The sequence below is a fragment of the Lytechinus variegatus genome, chromosome 4 (genome assembly GCF_018143015.1).
Source record: "Lytechinus variegatus isolate NC3 chromosome 4, Lvar_3.0, whole genome shotgun sequence".
Lineage (NCBI taxonomy): Eukaryota > Metazoa > Echinodermata > Echinoidea > Temnopleuroida > Toxopneustidae > Lytechinus > Lytechinus variegatus.
The window spans coordinates 61,195,150-61,211,426 of NC_054743.1; the positions used below are offsets into that span (position 1 = coordinate 61,195,150).

The 16,277-nt window shown below is 36.3% G+C and overlaps 1 protein-coding gene across 2 annotated transcripts; it reads left to right on the forward strand.

The window, feature by feature from the left end:
- Positions 1–5,622: 5,622 nt before the first annotated feature.
- Positions 5,623–15,627, forward strand: LOC121414443 (iron-sulfur cluster assembly scaffold protein IscU-like). Of its 2 annotated transcripts, none has more exons than XM_041607620.1 (5): positions 5,623–5,807; positions 9,953–10,066; positions 11,031–11,141; positions 12,453–12,531; positions 13,320–13,366. In XM_041607620.1, the coding sequence occupies exons 1-5, from the start codon at positions 5,703–5,705 to the stop codon at positions 13,349–13,351; spliced, it is 441 nt and encodes a 146-aa protein (XP_041463554.1). In that variant the 5' UTR covers positions 5,623–5,702; the 3' UTR covers positions 13,352–13,366. The 2 variants fall into 2 exon arrangements, with proteins under 2 accessions (XP_041463554.1, XP_041463552.1); XM_041607618.1 differs by lacking the exon at positions 13,320–13,366 and adding an exon at positions 13,866–15,627 and having other exon boundaries at positions 5,626–5,807.
- The last annotated feature ends 650 nt before the right edge of the window (positions 15,628–16,277 follow it).

Consider the following 16,277-nt stretch of genomic DNA (forward strand, 5'->3'; position numbering starts at 1 on the left):
CAAAGAAAGCCGCTCCAAGGCATAGCATTTTCTTCTTATCGAGAAAAAAGAAGAGAGAAATCCGCTCCAAAGCATATTTTTCGTTACGCCGCTCCGATCGCATTGAATGAGCCGCAATTTTGGTGAAAAGCCGCTGCAGAGCTCCCCGGCGGAGGCCGCGCTAGCTGCATCATGCACACATGACCGTTCCATAGTGATGCTAGTCCAGATTGGACCTTGTTGTTTGGAAGTGCCCTTTCCCAAAAGCTAACATAGAGGGCACATGTCTCCCAATCTCTAATCAGCGCCAATCCACTCATCTTCGCTCCCCACCACTTGGTGGGGAGCGAAGATGAGTGGATTGGCGCTGATTAGAGATTGGGAGACATGTGCCCTCTATGTTAGCTTTTGGGAAAGGGCACTTCCAGGTCTCACAGGCCTAATTCATTCCCCATAGACTCATGTGTTAAATTGGCACTTAAAAAAATTCATAAAAAATAAGGATGAAATTCGGGGGTCGAATGTTTACTACCAGTGGATAGGATTTATATCTGGCAATCCATATCTGACCAGATAAGGGTCCCTCGACCGGCTCATTTTAAAAATAAATTGGCGTGTTTGAAGACACCGTCGGGGGGAGCAGATTCATCAACTCAAACAGCAAAATAGCCGTAATCCTTCCGCCAGTCAAAATATAGTCCAAAATTGGTGATATTTCTTCCCAATTAGGGAAAAGGAAGTTCAGTAATTACCAAATATAGAATCAGTGTTAGATGGACAATCATATGCATACACTTTGTCAATCAGCCATATCAAAATAAAAAAAATAGCAATGAGTTGGCTCGAATGAATATCTAGGGCCTGCCACTAGTGATTAGGCCCGTGAGACCTCCAAACAACAAGGTCCAATCTGGACTATAGGTATGCATGCGCACTCACACGCTGGCGATCCGTTCCAAGGACCCCCGTTTTCACAAACATTTGTCGTTCCGAAGCCCGTTCCGAGGACCCTTCATTTTACAATAAGCCCGCTCCAAGGCCCCCGTTTTTTTGTCTCGCCCGCGGCACACCCCCACCACTGAACCAAAAATAAAAAATAAAAAGGGGGTGAGAAATTAAAGATAAGCATGATATTTGTGCCGTGTTTTGTTTTGTTTTTGTTTTGTAAAACACAAGATTTAAGCCTCCAGTATGCAAATACAATTCAAATTTAGGTGTCTCGCATAAGCATGAGGTGTGGGTTTCACATTACTTGATCGACAAATCAATTTCACATTAGTTTATCTTCATGAAGAGAATAAATTGCAACGCCTAAAGTGCTTAAATTAGTGTAGGCCATTGAAGCGATAAGACGAAATTTATAAGACCAAAAGACCATGCATGATTGCGATCATATTAGGCTATGATCAGATAAGACTACCAGAAAATTGTTCGTGAGAAGTAGATCAATCAATGACCACCTTTTACATTGCTCTAGAAAAATTAAGATATTAGTATTTGAAAAGAAGTGCTACATACCTACAATAAAACAAGACAATGGCTCATAATACTATTCAGTAATTTCATCTTACATCCAAGATATTTCCAGTGTTGTGTTCGTCTAGGACAAGGATCAGATAAATCAGGGGCCGAGGAAGCAGGGGGGGGGGGCATGAGCCCCCTTATATTGAAAACCGCTCCGCGGCCACTGTCAATAATGCGTGCGCAAAGCTCAATCGAGCTAAAAAAAAAAAAAAAAAAAAAAAATGTTGACCTGGAAATTAATCATTTTCAGGACTCTTATCGGTTTTCACTCTTACACTCAGTACTTCTCACCAACTTCGTGTGTTCTCCAATTTTACATCATTAACCAAAATAGGAAAACTATGAAAAATGAATTGATATATATGCCAAAGGTTGTTAAAATAAATGGGGCAAACCGCATTTTGCTTGATTGCATGCAGAAGAAGTAACGTATAAAGGAATTTTGAACTTAAGAAAAATATGATATCAATACAGAGACATGAACATGTTATTCTGTTTGATACTGGTTTTTGTTTTCTTTCTCCGCTTATCTGTTTGTAACAGTTTCAAAAAGGACTAGTTTTCTTCTAAAGCAATCAAGAAATATGAAAACCACTTTTAATTGTCATCAAGCGTAAATACGATAAAAATCACTACCACCATCTTGACGATTAATATCATCCTCATTATTATTATTATCATCATCATTATTATTACTATCATTATTTGTTGTAGTAGTGGTAGTAGTACTAGTAGTAGTATACTACTTCAACTACTACTACTACAACTACTACTGTTACTACTGCTACTACTACTACTACTACTACTACTACTTCTACTACTTCTACTACTACTACATGTACTACTTCTAGTAATTATTATTATTACTTGTATTCCATTATGAATGTAGTAGTATTCTATTATGAAAAATATGAGACATTTGACTTCCTCCTGCTCGTACGCACGGGCGTCCGTCGATATAACACATGATATTTTTATGAAAATATGCACCCTTTTTCTTAAAAGTTGATGGAGAGGGGGAAAAATTAATCGTATCAAGTCGGGGTATTCAGTAATGAGTACAGGAGAAACTATATTTCACTGATTTTTATGATTCATCCCATTTGATTAACTCATCTATTCGTGTTTTGGGGCTAATCTTTCCCTTACGCATTGCTTTTTGGCAGAAGTTCTATGGAAAATGCACCTTTTTTCACACAAATTTTGAGACACTCTGTATTCATTCCCCCATTGCTCGAGAATGAATGGGCAGTTAACGACGGGGTGAAAGATTTATTAAAGAATGGAATGTATATTTTATGAAAATGAAAGCCATTTCCCCATTGGATGTTATCTTCAATACGTGTTTTTTAGATGAAGTTAGTTGTCGAATAGGCTCTCCTGGCATTTGAGGTCTCTATCGGTGACGTCACTCAGGATCGTCATGCCTGAACCATCGGCCAGGCAGGGGTCGCAATGGTAGTATGATTTATGCATAATGCACTCGATATATACAATAAGGCTTGTCCCGTTCAAATGAATGTGAAACTCATATAATTTTCATCAGAACATTCAACAGGAGTACTGTAGTACACATTTCTTTGTTATAAGTGAATTAAAGTCCCTCCAGTGAGTTTGATCACCCCTATTGTGAAAATGTATCACCCCTAAGTTGTAACACAGTCAGCTGTTTGCACTCAGGGTCACTGATGTTGCAATCTTGCACATTTCTACAATTAAATTCAACACAGATCGAATTTTTCATCGGCAATATTTTTTTATTTTTTTTCTAGGCTATTTTAACAATAAACTTTTTGTCAGGGGGAACTTCCCCTTTAATATTATAATAGGGACGAGGAATACGTAGGAAAGACAAAGTGACTACATTAACTATATAATATCAATAATTTGTAATAATTGATATGCCTATTGTTTCCAAATGATGACAATTATTAATGTATGCTGCTCTATCATTTTTTTCTCTCATTTCTTTTTTCTCAATTATAGGCCCTATGTTATCTGTGATCTGTTATACAGAATCATTAAAAAATGAATTAAAAACTAGAAAAAAAATATGAAGGACCCACCTCCCCCCCCCCTATATTAAACGTACGAGTAGCTGGTCACAATGATTGGCACTGACTTTATTTCCCATATTTCACACAATTATGAACGCATAATGCAAAAACAATATAACATCCGACGAATTAAATATTAACATCGTATGAAATGAGCATGCCGGCCATCATTCATCCAAGTTAAATAATACAGCGATTGAAATCAATGACAATTCAAAATAGGGTGAAATATGAGGGAACCTGCTCTGTTAGGTCTGCATGATCTAAAAGAAATATGAAGTCTTAATTTGTAATTGATAAAATGAAACTAATAAAGAAATTCCAGTGTATTACAACTGTAGAGTGGCCCTACATGAAAAAGAAGAAAAACGTGTTCGCCACTTTCAATTTCAATTTATTTGCAACTATTATGTATAATAAAAATTACAAATTCTTGACAGGAAAAAAAATTGGCATAAATATATAGGGCCTATTGGAAGTTTTGCCTTACTGTTCATTTTTCTTCATCTATCTATCTATCTGTCTGTCTGTCTGTCTGTCTGCCTGTCTGTCTGTCTGTCTGTCATGTCTGTCTGTCTGTCTATCTATGTATCTCTATATTTCATGAAGTAATTTATGCATTTAACCTGATCATCTTTATTGTCTCGTTCATTCTTTCCTTTCATTCTTTTATACCAAGAAGGAAAAACCAGTTCCACTGGACCAGTTAGACCAGTATAATTTTAACTGGTAACTCTGAAAAATTGGAACATCGGTTTACTGGTCTAACTGGTCATACTGGTCCAGTTAAAAAGTAAACTGGTCTTGAATAATGGAAATTTATACTGGTCTTGTTTCTGGTGGTTATTACTGGTCTCACTTGTCCTCAAACTGGTCGAACTGGTCCTCGTACTGGTCTTACTGGCTCAGTTTAATACATGCATTTGGTTTGTTATATACCATGGCCAGTGAAATGTGATGGAAAAGATGGTTAGTAAATTAATCTTTCTGCTGTTATTTTGAATGTGATGTATAAAATTACACATTTTCATTGTAAATTAGTTCACACAATTATTTTTGAAGGTTTTCAAAAAACAATGAGTGCTATTGCAAAGATATTCCATTATAAATCCTGATTTTTCTTTAAAAAACAGGAAATATGCAAATGAGGTAAACCACGTGATCAGCATCATCAGAATTACTGGTATTACTGGTCTTGACCAGTTTAATTTCAGACATTGAATTACTTTAGACCAGGTTACTATATATCAGAGGAATACATCTTGCTTTGATCTTAATCATAATTAGAGGAAATAATTATTTTAATGATAATATCAATAATTGATAATTATGATAATATTAATAATAATAATTACAATATCAACAATAATAACAGTAATAAGAATGATTACAAGAATGATTATAATAATAATTGTGATAATCATAAGAGCAATGATGATAACAATATGATAACGATAATAACTTTCTCTGAATTGTAAGATTCATTTTTCATAATTTTTTTTAAATGATCTGGCTTGAAAGTCATTATTTATTGGACCAGTAACCAGAATGCAATTGTTTGAATTGGTCACCAGTTCATTTTTACTGGTCCAGTTAAAAATCAACTGGCCCAGTAAACATTTTCTGGAAACCAGTAAAAATCTACTGGAAACCATTTATTGGACCAGTAACACCAGTTTAATGAAAAACAATTTAACTGGTATTACTAATTGCTTCAACTGGAATGCAATTGTTAGAACTGGTCTCCAGTTGATTTTTACTGGTCCAGTTAAAAATCAACTGGCCCAGTAAAAATATACTGGAAACCAGTAAAAAAATTACTGGTCTAACTGGTTTTTCCTTCTGGGTATATTTATTCTATTTATCTATCTATCTACCTATCTCTATCTATATTTATTTATTTATTAGTACATTCAAATATAGTTTGATTTCTCTCTGTCTTTATGAAATCTATTATGGTGTATTTGGTCTATGATAACATGAAATTAAGGGAGTGAGAGACGGGGGGAGAGATAGAAAGGAGGGATCTTTATTTACCCATGTGACGTGAAATGTGTCACGTGATAATGATAAACAACAGCTTACGCAATGTGCTGTTTTCGCCTAATCTGACTGCGACAACTACAATTTTGTGACATCAAAATGCCGATTTCAAGCAATGCTAGACTACTTGGGAAGACTTTGCGGCCTCTACTGGCAACAAAGTTAATTCAACCGGTTCCTGCGTCAGCTTCGTATCATAAAAATGTGAGTACATCTTTTTGTGGCGACCAGAAAATAATGACTATGAGAAGATAACGAGAATGAGATTGAGAAAGCTGCCTTACACTTACAGCTTACTGTGCATGTGCAGAGCCGAGTGAGAGCGCGGAGCTGAGCTGAGTTTGTGTTAGGTTGCATTTGGTAAAACCAGACGGCAGTTTCCGGTCAACTGTGTACAGTTGCAGCAAACCATGGTTTCCATTAGAAAGGGCCTTAACACAATTCTGTAAATAATGGAAAAGCTTTATGTCTGAATTACCTTTATTTTTCCTTCAAATAATTATAATAAATAACCGTTTCTTACATAAGATATATTCTCCATCCTCCGCCCAGGCTTTAGTGTCCTGTGCGAGCCTGCAAAAAATAATCATATGACCAACTTACACATACTGCGAGGTAACCTCGCACAACGAACGTGTTTAGGTAATGGATTTTAGAGTTTATAACAATCTCTTTACAACACGAATAATGTTAGCGGAAACCCATTTCTGCTGAAAAGCTTCCATTTTCAAAGTTTGAATATTTTTTTTATAAAGCTCATGAAATAGGTATGTTGCAAAAGCGCCCTCAAGGTGCTTTCTAAATGAGGCAATGAGTGTGCTGGCTTGATTTGCAGGGCGATTGTGGGGGCAGTGCTTTGCATTGTATTTGCATGTGCAAGGAAAGGTTATTGCCCATGGCATCATTATATAATATTGACTGGCCTTGAGGGGAACATCAAATATATTGCCAGCAAATGAATCATATTGGCCCGAGTCTTTAGACGAGGGCAATATGGGTCATTTAAGGGCAATATATTTGATGTTCCCCGAAAGAAGAGCCAGTCAATATTTTTATTATCATCCAAATCAGATATCTAGAGCAAAAATCATGATAATGGGGATATTTCTTTTAAAAATAGAGTTCTGTTGTGTCATGTTAATATCGGTCTAGGCTCTGCACTTTACCATTATGACGTACTTGCAAGCGCTCGGATTCAGCGTTGTCTTTATTATGACGTATATTGTTGGTGGGCGGATCCTTATGAAGCGTATCTCTTTATACGCATCCACAAATTCCCGGATGTGAGACCAGGGAAAATACAAAGGTATATTTTGCTTCGTCTCTGCATGCAAAGTAAATACGCGCACTGAGACCGAGGAAAATACAAACAATATACCTACCCTTCCCGATATTCAGAAAATGTAGGGCAATACGGTTTTGTAAATGACCAGCTCAGATGTCTGATACGGGTGATAATTGTTTTTACGTACCTGTAGTTGAATGTTTATAGCAGCTCTCTAGACTTGAAAAAAAAAATCATTCGGCGATCTTGGGACTCTGTGTGCTACTAGAACTTTGGCCTTGCTTTCAACCTCTTGCTATTTTTTACAGGTTTCATACCACTTTAAAAGGTATTCATACCGATAGAGCAACATTTTAACTATATTGTGGTGAAATTTTAATGAAATCTACTTTTTTTATGTCCCTGTTTCGGCAGCGTCTTTTATTTTTGGGAGTGTTTTGGGGCACTTCCATATTCAAATTGCATGCGCATTGCTGTTTTCTATTAGTGCACCTTGGTCCCAGTTAAGATCACAACTTTTGGCTTAAAAAACAAAGGAATACATAAGAATTTAATAGGCGATTTATATGACCTTAAAACTACAATAACTTTCTTATTTCTGGGGCTATTGAGATAAATGAGGTGTTAAATTAAAAGTCTTGATGAGCTCTAAATGATGCCATGAAGAAAACATCTTATTTCTGAGATTTATTTTTTTGCAACATACCTACATGAAAGGAGCAAAATCGCTCACCTTGGCCTGGAAAGTGGCCTTTTGGGAAATCATTTAAAGCGACAACAAATTGAGAAAAAAATGAAAATTTTACGTTCCTTAAAACAAAACAAGTAGTACAAGCCTTAGACAGCTGGCAGCCGTCAGTTTCGAGGAGTTTTTTAACATTATTTTTTTTGTTTAATTTCTCCTCATACACAGACGGCTCGCTATCGTGCAGCCACCACCATTAGGGGACTTGCAATGCAAAATCCCCCCGTCGGGGCTCTTCAATTTTTGTCTTTAATGAATAATAATTTTGAAAATGAACGGGACCAAAATGCAAATTAATATTCCCTCTTGGCATTAAGTGCCAAAAAACAGAGAAAAAATCAAGTTAAAAGGAACAAAGACAGTGACTTACCTCGGCTGTCGCGCGAATTCACTTCCCCATTTTATCCGATCTTAAGTACATAAACATATGGCCATTGAGTCCCCTGTACAGATCGCGCTAGAACTTCGGTCTCTGTATTTGGTGAGTGAAGCCAACGGAGTTCAGCTGAACAACCAACATAACAGAGACCGAAGCTTTTGGTCTATACAAGCCTATGCTAGTTTGTCAACAAACGGTATACCAGAGACTATACAATAAAAATACTGAACACTGCGCTGACTCGAATAACACTTTTGTGTGTAAAATATTTGAGTTCCTAGTCTTTCCCATGTAAATGGCACACCCTCTTTGGGCGAAAAATTCCTATACATGTATCTCTTCAGACATGTACGGCCCTCATGAACATCAAGAAAAATAATTTGGAGAAATCACAAGGATGAAAAAAAGGGAAAGTGGCTTGACTGGCTTCATATCGCTTAGTAACTAGTTTAATACAATAGTTTGAATCTATATTATTAGGCATAGGAATGTCATACAATCCCATGAAAGCTCATGCATTGTGCCTGTGTTTTCTGTGCATAGCACATGTAATGTTTCCATCCAGGTGGCAACACAGATAGATCCAAAGACATGTGGGATAGTGTAAAGAGCCGACATCTAGACAGTGACATGGAATACTATTCGGCCAAATAGTAGTTAACTTGAGCAATTTATTTAGGGAAGTACTTGTCAATACGCATGCAGAGCTACCAAGTCTCACGCATTATGCTTGAGACTCAAGCATTTTGGACTCGGGTTCATCCCCTCAAATCTCTGTCTCACGCAACTATCACAGCCTATCCCCATATACATTACAAGTACACAATGTCTGTGATCTCACTCAGATCCACAGAAAATCTCACGCAAAGCTGGTCTTTGAACTTGGCATTTCGCATGCTTGAGCTGTGTTTGGTTGGACCTATCCCTTATCGATCACCTAATTTTCTAAGCATCATATCTGCGAAAATATTTATCAGGTTTACCTAGGTTTTGTCTCATTGGTGCAGAGAATTGAGCAGATCAGAATCCCAGGTTTAGATCAACGACTCAGATTCTATGCAAGTAGATATCTCCAACCAATTTTAGGAGGACCGCCAGCCATAAACTGATTTTACAGCCGATTCTTTGTCCCGCTAGCAAAATATTTTGACTCTTTCCAATAAGTTCTATGATTTTATCATGCTGGTTCATTGTCTAGATACATGTACTTTGATCGCAAGCTTCGGCACATGAATCGACGGCTGACAACGGATATTTTTTCTCAAGCCTTTTCCTATCTGATTTCTTGGTATGAAGAGCTATTTGCAGTGGGATTAGGTTTGGTCAAAACAGTTGATAAATTCTATGAAGTTTCCTACCTTTTCATTCCTATTTTTCTTTCATAAATCCAATTCTTATCGTTTCTATGTATGGACACTTCATATACTCTCCCTCGTGATCGCAATACTGGGTAATCTAATAATGCGTGCAAGGTGGTCACTTTCAAAAGAGGTGTTGGATATGTGGTTAACACCAAAATGCGTTGGCTGAATTACGTGCTACTGTAGGAAGTGAACAGTGGTTTCCTATTTCACGGCAATTCCTGCTAATGCTATTCTTGTTTTGTTAAATTCAATATCTCTGTATTCCCTATTAGAATCATTTTGGCACTTTAATCAGGGTCATGATGGTCACTTGTTGCCAGGGTTACCATTTCTGAAATCAATTTTCAACTACAGTGCACCAACAAAATTATGCCCAACGAAAAGTTAGATTGGGTATGTGTGGGAAGGGGGGGGGTAAGGTAAAATTGCTAACTAATTAATGCAAGGCTACTCTCAAAAGTATCTGGTACTTGTTTGTCAATCGCACAGTGCAAGAAATGTGCGCAAGTATCATGAAGCCCTTGTATCTGTTTTGGTCAAACTGATCTCATCTCCTATTTATCTTTGTATTCTTAGGTGATAGATCACTATGAGAACCCAAGGAATGTTGGAGCAATGGACAAGAATGACAAGAATGTTGGCACAGGGTTGGTTGGTGCGCCAGCTTGTGGAGACGTCATGAAACTACAGGTAAGCTTTGATTTTAATAGAAAGCCATTCCTGTTGATTCATGTGACTGACTTTTTTTTAAATCAAAATATAAGGTTAAGTAACATTAATGAAAAAAATATGGTTCAACTGTTAATGACAACATCAAGAGATGCCAAGTTCAAAGATGGCCGATGCCTGAGATTTAAAGCAGGGAATTGGGACTCCATGTGAGATCGTAAGGCATTATGAATATGAAGAAAGCCTACTGTGATACCTGCATGAGAAAGAGATATGAGACTTAGTACATGTGCATGTTTGAACAACAATGATATTTTTTACCATTCCAGGGGGTAGGCACATTTTATTGTAGATAAACGGGGGATGATACATGAATGGGATGGCAAAAAACCAAGGAGGTAGGGAGCTCTTTAATGGGGAAAAAAAAGAAGAAGTGGAAAGAATGAGAGAATAATAAGGGAGTTTGTTTCTTCACTTGGCAAAGTACCAGCGTATCACCGTGTAAATTTATATAACCCTGTAATGAAAAAGTTCCCCCCCCCAGAAAAAAGGAGATAATGTAATGAGAAGAAAGGGAGACAGAAGTATTAAAGGAATATCAACAATTAATTTTGCAAAGCATTTTTCATTCATTTATTCAGGTTGTTGTTATATTGATTTAGAATTTAGAAAGTACTTTTCTTTATCTTCAGTGCTCACAAGCCACAAATGACTTTGCATTATCAGCACTGACTTTAAATCGGCAACACCGTGCCAATTTGAGGAACAAAGGCAGATTACTCTCCATACCTTGTCAAAGTTGTGTACTCACTTGCTCTTAATAATCTTTTAGAAAGAAAAAGATATCGTAATCTCTCTCAATCTTCTTGCTTTCTTTTTTCTTACTCTTTCTCTCCCACTCCCCTCCACCCTCTCCTCCTTCCCCTCACTTCCACTCCCTTCATTCCCCCCCATGCTTTTTCCCTCAATTTCTCTCTTTATACAGATCAAGGTTGATGATGATGGAAAGATAGTAGATGCTAAGTTTAAGACATTTGGTTGTGGGTCAGCAATAGCATCAAGTTCATTAGCCACTGAATGGATCAAAGGAAGATCGGTAAATACTCTGTTCACATCCTACATGTTGATGAGAATTGCTCATGATAGATGATCATAGATCGAATGGTCCGTATTCTGAATTTGGGTGTAATTTAAACTCGGGTGCAGAGTTGTGGTTTAACTGTGGATCGCCAATAGGGACAAAGTTATAATTGAAGGTTTAATTTATCAGCTCATTTGACACTAAAGTCATTCAAAACTGACTGGGAAGAATTAGCGAAATAGTTATCTTCATCATTAAAACATGATAAATGAACTAAGCAAAGATAGTGATTAACTATGGATAACCAATTGTTACAAATTTCTAAAAGTTCAAGTTCAAATTATCAGCTCATTAATCAGTAAATTCTGTCAAAATTGAATGGGAATAATTATTGAAATAGTTCTCTTGATCATTAACCCTAAATCTCCCGGGGTATTTTGATTTTGTCATTCCCGGGGGGGGGGCATTATGGCCCCCCCTTAAGATCTCGGCCGCCGATCGCGCGAGCGACGCAAAAATTTGCATGCTGGTAGTGTGCGATGTAATCTACAAGGCTGTATGGTAAAATTTTCCAAAATAATGAGATTTTATTTTATATGAATTAATTATGCTAATTTATGCATAAATCATACTTTTTGCTCTAATTCACTAAATAAAGCTCCTAGAATGCTAATTTTTGGTAAAAATTTTCTTTGTAGCATTCTTAACAATCGTAATTCAAAAAAACTTTGGTTTGGAAATAAATTTCTTATGTATTTTAATTGATTTATGAATTTCTTATTTCTTTGTTTGTTTACTTTTTGTTTTTTATTGTTTTTTCAATGGAAATTGTTCCAGACATAATTCTGATCATAAACAAGGCAAAATTAATTAAGTTTAATCAGTAAAAGTAGAAATAATGATACATTTATGAATTTTGGCTAAATACGCAATTTGCATTGGATTTGTACATGAAATCACGTTTATGAGCAATTTTGGGTCTGACATGCACTTGCATAATGTTGCGTAATGTCGTAACCGCGTACCCGGGCGTCACAACTTTGGTCTCAAAATTTGCGCGAGACTTGAATGTAAAAAGTCAGTGAGCTGCGAGGTGAAAAAATTTCGCGCAGCAGATATATCGCGAAAATTGTTGAGGGGGGGGCCATTATGGCCATTATGCCCCCCCCCCCCCCGGGAGAATTAGGGTACATGATGAAAGAGCCAAGTATCAGATAGACAACATGTAATGTAAATCCAAGTTTGAAATTTCAGCTTACCATATAAATGGAATTGAAAAGGAGTTATTAATGAAAGATTCATTTTGTTTTTGTTGTTTCTTTTAAGGTTGATGAGGCAAAGAATATCAAGAACACAGACATCGCCAAAGAGTTGAGTCTTCCTCCAGTCAAGTTACATTGTTCAAGTAAGTAGTCATACTTAATAACTTTTATTTTCAAGTAACATTGTAAAAAAGAAAAGCAAGCTCCATCACCTTAGCCAGGAGGCTCCTAGAGAGTAAAAATCATTCACTAAAATGTGCTTACTCTCCACGGGGCCAGGGACAGAATGCCATTGCACTTCACAAACCAAGTATTTTGGCAACAATAATGTTGCTCCAAAATACTTGTTTTCTTTAGGGTTTTGAGCCCAAACTTATGTAAATGGGGTACAATCTTGGGTTGCAACTTATGGCCAAAATCCGATCTTTTTTAAAGTTAAATTACACTTCATGAAAATATTAAAAGTACAGGAGCGTTTTCTCATAGTCTTTTATTTTCGCTATCCTGACGTCTTTGTTATCGGAGCCTAGATACAAAGCTGCGTGTAGAGGGCGACAATATCATGAGCAGTGCCAATTTAGATTTAAAAAGTACTTGCATCGGCCGATAAATTCATGAATCGTAAAATAATTGCATCGGCTGATAAATATCATGAATCGATGTTTGTTAACAGAAAGGGCAATAAAGCCTGTACATAATGAACCAATTGATAATAGTTTTAAAAACTTTTATTCTTTGTACACTGTATCGCTGGCAGAGGATGCTTTTACGGATTTTGAAATTTTTTTAATAGTATTCCTATTAAACATATTCTGCTGCTGTAATGACAACTTTGTATTTGTTCGGAAGAGGTAAAGCCTGTTCATAATTAATCAATAGTATTGATAATTTGATTTTTTAGAAAAAAACTTCTTTTCTCAATACACTGTAGTGCTGGCAGAGGATGCTTGTTATGGATTCTGATTATTAAGATTATATCATATTATTTTTACTACGACATACTGTATATTTTCTGTGGCTCTTTACTAATTTGTATTCGTTTGGAAGGGGCATAGCCTGTAATTATGAACCGATCGATAATTTGATTTACCTCTTTATTTAATACACCATAGTGCTGACAGAGGATGTTTGTGGATATGTACTATAATATTATTAACATTCATATTGCACATAATGGAGCTCAGTCGGTAGTGTATTCCGGTGACCCGGGTTTGATTCCCACTTGGTGCGCTAGTGCCCTTTGGTAAGGCATTAATCCTCAGTACCAGGTCCTTCGTCGGTCCTCTGGTTGCTTGCTTACAAGCACTCATGCTTTCTGAGCAATCAGGTAAAAAAAATCACAGTAGACAGTCACAAGATATTCTGTAGCTTTAATGTTTTTTTATGACAAATTACATTTGTTAAGAAGATTCAACCCTGTTTATAATACACCTATTGATAACTTAATTTCAAATCTTATTTTCTTCCCACACTGTAGTGCTGGCAGAGGATGCTATCAAGGCGGCGCTCCAGGACTACAGGGTGAAGCAGGATCCCAAGGAAGAGAATGCTTAGAACCTATGTTTTTATATTATCATTATCAATAATCCTTCATTATATTTTGTGTATTTTATTTTTATGCAATGAAAACAGTCGACTTTTTCAGTTTGCAGTAAAACCAGTAATAGCTGGCATTACCATAGATTAAAAAATGCACACGTTGGTGTAATAGAAAAAGAAAAACTTATATCATTTAAAATTGTTACACTTTCTACATGTTTTGCCAGTTGCATGCACATCCCAATTTGTGCTTAAGTTTATAACTGATTGTACATTTACCTTTTCTGTTACACAGCAAAGTTTTACAGGGCATTGACACAATTCCAATACAAGTTTCCCAAATTTTGGAAGGAATTCTAGCCACTTTTAAGTCAATAATGGTGTCAGTTTTTATAAGGAGGAAAAAATAACAACCCTAATAGCATCCTACATTTATGTGAACCGTAGTGGACAATTTTCTAGTAAATAATGGGAAATTATGGTACATGTAAATACTGATAAATGTTTGGTCCAAATCTGTGCAATACTACAGTACCAGATTATTCTGGGCATTGTCAGTATGAGATCATACGAATTTCTTCTTTTTGGGAGAACTCATTCATGCTATTATTATTTCTCTCTTTTTATGGAATGTTATGTATAAAAGTGATGCTCGGGTTTCTGAGTAATTTGAAAAAGAAAATAAATCAAAGCTGGATGCCTCATTTTCTGTTTCTTAGAAATCAAAAAGTGTGTTAAACTATTTTTTACAACTGTAGACTTGAATAAGCATGTTATTGGCTAAGTGGTATTCTTGCTAGACAAAAGTTAAGTGCAATGAAACATATTATCAGTGTAGACTTATAAGGTTAAGTACATGCTCTTTGGAAAAATTGTGACTCATTGGTAATGACTTATATCTAGACAGGCCTGTTGCAAAATTGTGGTGCATTTTCACGTTCTGTTGGATCTTTTAGTGATATTAATAAAATTGGAAGCACTTTCCCTTTTTCAGATTATTATAGAATTGTTTGTTGTTACAAAAATGCAAAGTGGTTTCATGTTCAAGAAACATGAACATTGGTTGCCAAGGGAAATACATGTAGGCCTATAGTACAACACAATTGATACTTTCTTCGTTGGCTGAATGAATTTTAGCTGCAAACAAGGATGTTTGGTCAATTAACGTAACCTGGGTCAAACTGGAATATCCTGTTTTTTCATTAATTGTACAAGCACTCCCTTTGATGCACCTTTTTCTTCATTTTTACGTTTTTTTCAGCAACTACTGCCCATTTTGTTTTGAGGACAGTCATATTTAAGACTTTTCGCATTTACTTCGGGGAAACTCTACAACGCACCAATTCCTTTGAAAATGCAAGTCGAATCACAGTGGAGATCTGAGAGGCTTTGTCGAAATTGGTGGAACGGGACAGTATCAGAATCTCTTGACTCTGGACAATGACATATTTGCAATTGTTCGTCCGATGCATATCTCCGGATGATCTGCTGTCCCAGTCCACCAACTTACGACAAAAGCCTCTCAGCTCTCCATTGTGATTTAAATTGTATTTTCAAAGGAATAGATCCATTGCAGTTTCCCCATAGTAAATGCGAAACCTACCTAATAGTAAAATAATGAATATCATTCAGAATTGAAATGCATGCATCATCTAACTCCACAAGGAGTGTTTCTTATAACCTGCATGTAGGATGGTGTGGTGGTCTCCAATTTTCAGTGAATTAGTGACCTATATGGATGGCTATCATAATACATTATGGTTTGCTTGTTTCTGCACAAACATTGTCAGGTTCAATTTCTGAGATTATTATTTGCTTCTGGGTGTTATCTCGATGTTCGTCATGTATATAATAAAGTAAGAAATATATTAACGAATGTGTGTAGATTAGTTTAATGTGAATGTAAACATGATTGGGGTGTTGCCGAAATAGAAGGAATACAGACAAGAGGCGGAAAGAGAGGGATATCATTGAAAGGTTGAAGAGGTGAAAAAAAATTAAGTTACAATAGATTCAATTCCAACTCTAATTGCATAGTGATCTAAAATCGTGTATGAAAACTTTCATATCAATTGCTTATTTGAGTTCGTTTTGAATCTTTTGCAACGATTCATTGAATTTGTAACACCATGGGTGTTTCATAAAGCTGTTCGTAAAGTTACGAACGACTTTACGCATGACTGGAACATGTTTTTAGGTCATAACTCAACTACATAGGAATAACACATAGCAAAGAAAGGATCACCAGTCGAGCGTAAAGTCATACGTATCTTACGAACAGCTTTATGAAACGCCCACCAGGTCCAGGTAAAATCATTGAATGTGAGGTTTAAAAAAAAAAGAAAAGGGA

Excerpts from the sequence above, each read along its gene's own strand:
- LOC121414443 (XM_041607618.1), top strand. The coding sequence starts at position 5,703 with ATGCCGATTTCAAGCAATGCTAGACTACTTGGGAAGACTTTGCGGCCT. Across the intron at positions 11,142-12,452 it reads AATGGATCAAAGGAAGATCG|GTTGATGAGGCAAAGAATAT; the intron begins GTAAATACTCTG and ends GTTTCTTTTAAG. Across the intron at positions 12,532-13,865 it reads AGTCAAGTTACATTGTTCAA|TGCTGGCAGAGGATGCTATC; the intron begins GTAAGTAGTCAT and ends CCCACACTGTAG.